This window comes from Triticum dicoccoides, chromosome 5B (genome assembly GCF_002162155.2).
Source record: "Triticum dicoccoides isolate Atlit2015 ecotype Zavitan chromosome 5B, WEW_v2.0, whole genome shotgun sequence".
NCBI classification, from domain to species: domain Eukaryota; kingdom Viridiplantae; phylum Streptophyta; class Magnoliopsida; order Poales; family Poaceae; genus Triticum; species Triticum dicoccoides.
Window position 1 is genome coordinate 342,929,504 of NC_041389.1, and position 5,979 is coordinate 342,935,482.

The window sequence follows — 5,979 nt, forward strand, 5'->3', positions numbered from 1 at the left end:
CTGCACTGAACTGAATATTTGTGCTGAATATGTGCAAGTGCAATGCGTTAGAGATGTAGTAAATGTGTGCAGTGTATGTAAAGTACACAACTAAATTGTTTGGATAATCAACTGGTATTTTGTTGTATTGAATAGTACATATCACTGAATATTGGGCGGCGTACGAGCGAAGGCACCGTATATGCATCATTTAGATAAGTTATGGCACCACTTTTACGTATTTTGCAACTTTAGGCACTAAACTGACCGTACCGGACAAGTTTAGGCACTTGTGGTGTATTTACCTCTTTATTTTTAGAACATAAGTTTGATGAAATAGCAGGAACATAGATGTGCTCAATAGTCAATACGACTATCCAGGAAAGTCAGTTTCACCCAAGACCCTCGTGGCCTCTCAACCGAGGCATGCTTTGCTACTTAGGTGAGCGCCCATTTTGGCTTCTGACACAAGATAGCCCTCTTAAGAGAAACAGCAAAAGGATGTTCTGTAACAAATGTAAAATCTATTTAGCTCCTCTTGTTGACTGTCAAATAGCTCTCCTGTTACCAATGGCAAATTTTGCTGACAGGTTATTATGTCAATGGATGTGGAGGTGGTATACATCGTAGATCATGCCTGTTCCACTAGAACAAATAGCTTTCACATATCAGAAACTTGGCGACAGCAAAAGGTACATCAAATAAGTGGAATAAAGGTGACATAATTCCACTCATCTACCTAGAGCTAACAGCCCACTGAACAAAGAACTGGGAAACAATGAGGAAGATGGCACAAAGTGTGTACTTGATCCATGTTTCCCAGCCACCATGAACTCGCCGGGGAGCAACAGGCACCGCGAGGATAGCTGCGCCTTGCATACCGTAGCGATCCCTGCATCGTCGGCTTCTATCGAACATGCCAGTGCTCTTGGTGTACGAAAAGTACAAGGAACCGCCATGCAATTTCGCATAAACATGATCAGCTGCATCTTTGATGAGGCGCCCGTAGCGCGCGGTGGGTGAGGAGCATCTGTCCAGTAGGTCCTCACTGCCAATAATCTCCAATCTCCTGAGAGTAAATGACTGTTTCTTCTGGAGCCATTCTGGAAGCTGGGCTGTGGGTTCGTCCAAATGCAAGAGGCGCAACAGAGGAACATCCTGCACAGTATCCAGGTGTGCACAGTTCACGATTTCCAATTCCTCCAGTCTACGGAGGTTAAATATCCTCTTCAGATTGGAACTATGGTGAACTTGCAGCTCCTTAAGTGCTAGCAGGTTCTCGATATTTTGAAGCGCATCAGCATGGTGTATCTTCAAGCTTTTCAATGTTGTGCAGTGCTGGAGCCACGAGGGGACAGAAATCATACTGGGGCATCCATCAAGATGTAATCTCTCGAGTAAAGGCATGTCTGTATCCACAAGACCAGACCATGACACCATATTCTGCATCCTCCCTAAGAATAGCTGCTCCAACAGTGGAAATGCCACACCGGTTGCTGGCGCCCCACGAAGCTCATAGTTGATCTCAGTCAACACGCTGAAGCCTATGATAGCCAGGAATTTAAGATTCATCATCTCACCGAGAGCTGGTAGGCGCTGACAGTGGACACAGCCATCAAGCGTCAGCCGCTGCAGCGCTGTAAGGTGAGAAACAGAAAACCAAGCTGGAAATCCATTGCCATAGTAACCATCTAGCTTGAGAGAAAACAAACTCTGAGGAGGTCTGAGTGCGCTGAACACATCTTTCATATGCTCTTGAACGTCAACTGGTGGTTGGTCGACAGAACTGCAGCACAGCTCGAGCTCTCTGAGATTATCCATTTCCTGCAGTCTTGATTGGTGTGCATCTTCTATGCTTGATGCCCTGCCTAGCCTTAGTATCTGGAGGCTTGTAAGGTTGCGCAGTACATGTAATTCTTTAAGTGTCCAACCATGGTTAGCTGGAAAAAAACCATGCAAGCAGTTGAGTTCTGTCAGTTTGAGTAGTCTGAAACGGAAATCATTTAGCTTTGGTGCCCCTGAGAAGTCGAGGCCCCTCAAGTTTTCCAGACGGCCAACATGACTGGTCATTTGTGTGAGGTAAGGACAGTTTTGGAGGATTAGAAACTGCAGCATCATCAGATTCCCGATACTCTGAGGAAGTTTTCTTATTTCAGTATTCGAAAGATTCAGATACCTAAGTTGCAGCAATCTTCCCAGCGTTTTGGGAATGCTCTCAACTTGTGTGTCTCTAAGGTCTAGTACTCTTAGGTTCGGAAACCTTTCAATGATAAGGTCCAAGCTGCTTCTTCTGAGTGGGCTTGCAGACACAAAGAGTGTCCTCAAACGAGTGACATAAACCGGGATGGCCTCTATAGCTTCTTCATCTGTGATGCATAGGCGCCATGGTTTACTGGTACTACTAATACGACTAGGATTATCCACACAGTTCTCTTCGCCTGACCGATAGAGTGCAAACGATCTCAGTAGAGTAGGCATCTTTGCTCTCACCACACCATTAGCTTCATGCTCAGGCAGAAGAAGACCCCTCTCTATTAATTCCTGGTAACAGCTTTCAGCCGCCTCTTCTAAATCTGGACTGCCCTCAAAGAAACCCTCTGCAATCCACTGCTGTGTGGCACACTGCTGCTTGATCACAAATTGCTCCGGGTATAAAGAGCAGTAGAGGAAACACCGCTTGACACGATACTTCAACTCCATGTACGTCGTATCAATGGTGTCCCTTATCCCTGGATACGAGGAAATGAAATCTTGTGAATGTATGCTCTCCCATTCATCTTCCCGGGACCTGCCCCTTAGATTCCATCCAATTGTTCTAATTGCCATCGGAACGCCACTGCACTTCTGCACGATACTTCTTCCAACATCCTGAATGTTCCCAGTGGCTACAGTCCCTCCCAGATTAGCGGTTTTGTGGAGCAACAACCAGCCATCGTCCCCATTCAAACACTTGACACGGTGAAAATGGGTCACCCCCATCTTCCTTGCGACATTCTCGTCACGTGTTGTTACAATGACTTTGCAGCCACAACGGCGGAATGCTTCATTTGCAGCCAGCAACTGGTTCCAGTCATCTGCTTTCCGCACATTATCAATGACCAAGAGCAGGTTGCTGGTAGAACCATCCAGATAGCGGCGTAACACCTCACGTTGCTCCGCCATTCCTGCCCTTCTCTTAAATGTGTCACCAGACCATATTGTGATGCGTCTGGAGTCGTTGGAGATATTTACCCATAACCTGGTTCTAAACCTACCTCTCATCTCATGGTATATCTTGAGTGCAAGAGTACTCTTACCAACTCCAATAGTTCCAACTATGGCGAAAAGAACATGGGCGCCTTCTCCACCTCTCCGTAGCAGATTAACAAGATCATTGCAGTCACTGCCAACACCTCTACCTATTGTATTGGACTCATTGTAATGAGGAGCAACTTCACTATCTATTCCTGATTGATCTTCTGCAGCTAGTCCTAACTGTTGTATTACCGGTATGATTGTATCCAGTTTCTTGTTTAGTTCCTGTATATCATTTCCAATCTGGCATCTGATATGAACTTCCTTGACACACTTACATATAGAGGCAGCATCCCATTCCTGCAGCAACAAACAAAATTCAATATGTGACACAAAACACCACATGTACCCATGACACGCAAATCAATACACTGAGTTAGGACCTGTCTGGTTTTCAGGTTCTGCCAAAAAGCAGGAATTCATTGAAGTAGATTTTGAGCATAACGACCTAGCATCATGTTTGGTTCGAGTAGATACATACAACTTGCTTTTAAAAAAACTCAAAAGATGAACTACAATAACTGAAGCCTGTTTTGCTAAATGCTATCCTCAGAATAGCTAAATCCGTATTACTAAAACTTTCTATGCAATAATTGCTTAAAAATGTGGATACTTACCTGAACAAACAACTAACATTCCCTTATCAATATAAAGTGTCATGCTTTTCGGTGTAAAACCTATTAGTATAGGCCAAGGGGTATGATACTTCTCAGATGATGGATCAAACAAGTATGATTGCAAGATGTCAAAGGATAAGTTCACACCCACAATATACAATGGAAGAAACTTAAAAATGAGTTCTGAGTTCTGACAAACCTATAAGCAAGCCCCCGAAATCCAAACGAGTGTGGTTCATGTTCAAGTGAAAGAATAAAGTTAAATGTTCCGTTGTGCATTGCGTTCATATAGATTAATGGTCAAACTCTCACCTTGACATTGCCGATGTCCAAAATGACTTTTTTTTAGTTGATTAGGTAGTGCTAGACTGCTAGGTAAGGACTTCATTGGTAGAAATGCTAAACGCATGGATCAGCCATGTGACACAAGGCAGTTTAACCTTCTTTTGAATTTTGACATTTTGCACCCATTTCTAGCTTACACTAGGAAAATTCTGACTCATATATACTGCTGTGGAAAGTGAAAATGTTCATGAAGTCTTCATTGCCCTTGACAATGACAACTGCAGCCTGGCCAACATGTAAATGTCATATGTACTAACTTACTACTCCCTCCGTTCCTAAATATTTGTCTTTTTAGATATTTCAACAAGTGACTACATACAGAGCAAAATGAGTGAATCTACACTCTAAAATATGTCTATATACATCGTTTGTGATAGTCCATTTGAAATCTCTAAAAAGACAAATATTTAGGAACGGAGGGAGTAAGTGATATCATTACTAACACAAAAACTATAAAAAAAGACTAGATAGGTGGGCAGTTAGCGACCCATCTGCCACCCTACCTACCAGGTACTCCCTCCGTCCGGAATTACTTGTCGTGGAAATGGATGTATCTAGACATTTTTTAGTTCTAGATACATCCATTTTTATTCATTTTGAAGATAAGTAGTTCCGGACGGAGGGAGTATCAAGGTTGTTAGTAAAACCTAGCAACGAAACAGAGAAAATACGTCGGATCAATATCTAAAAACAGAGAAGCAAAACAAGTGTCCACTCATGGGTGACAGTATGATGGGGAGGCATGATATGAGCAGGAGAGGTGCTTGTATCATAGAGTATATGCATTTTTCTGAAGCAAACAATGTAATATTTTCAACCCATGCCTAAGCACCAACTATTCCACATTACAGCACCAATTTAGGCATCCCCATTCAAACATGCATCAACCAAACATCGGCCAGATGGAGATTTGGAGCTACAGGCCGAAGAACACCAAACCTGAAGAGTAGGCGGTCGGCCAGGGTCGCGGCGGTGCCATAGAACCACTGCCGACCACAGCATATGGCATAGTCAATTTCAGTCCCGGTTTAACCCAAGCGGCCCGACTAAGACGGAAGCAAGTGAGTTCCATGGGGGGTCCCCAGTCGAAGAGCACCGAGCGCAAGCGGCGCATAGAAGCTTCACCGAGCGGCGGCGGAAGCGCCATGGGAGGAGGGGCTGGAGGGGATCGAGACTGGCGGCGCGGTGGACAGGATGATCCGGCGTCAGCGTCGCGACGACGGAAACCCGAGAAGGCGAGGGGAATGGAATATGCTGGTTGCCCGGAAATCCTAAACGCGCGGGCAATTACGGGCCAATTGCGGACTCCTTCCCGCAATCTAAACCTGCCAGTCTGCCACCCAACTGAAATCCAATCCAAACCTGCCACGTTGAATCTGATCCGTGAAACCCCCGTCAACTCTCCGTGTGTGTAGCTTTACTCCAAGATAGTCCTGACCATCTCAGACCCGGCCCTGTCGGCCCACCCAGGCCCTGAAATCCAGGGCCTAGACCCGATGGCCTTGCCCATGGGCCGAGCTTGGGCCTGAGTTTTGAGCCCACCAGTAGGGCCTGGACGGGCTTGGCTTCATATTGGCATTTTAAGGAAGTGGCCCGGCTCATGGCCCTAAGCCCTAAGGGCTTTTTAGGGCTTTTTATCAGATGAGCCGGGCTTGGGCTTGAAAAGTAGGCCCAATGATAGGGCCTGGGAGGGCATGGGCCTCAGTTTTTTGCTATGGGCTTTTTCCGGCCCGACCCAAGCCCG

The 5,979-nt window shown here is 45.4% G+C and overlaps 1 protein-coding gene across 1 annotated transcript; it reads right to left on the reverse strand.

Annotated features, from left to right (window-relative positions):
* Positions 1 to 625: 625 nt before the first annotated feature.
* Positions 626 to 5,387, reverse strand: LOC119308811 (disease resistance protein RGA2-like). The gene is made up of 2 exons (XM_037584967.1): positions 5,175 to 5,387; positions 626 to 3,573 (listed from the first exon to the last, which is right to left on the reverse strand). The coding sequence occupies exons 1-2, from the start codon at positions 5,235 to 5,237 to the stop codon at positions 715 to 717; spliced, it is 2,922 nt and encodes a 973-aa protein (XP_037440864.1). The 5' UTR covers positions 5,238 to 5,387; the 3' UTR covers positions 626 to 714.
* Positions 5,388 to 5,979: the final 592 nt, after the last annotated feature.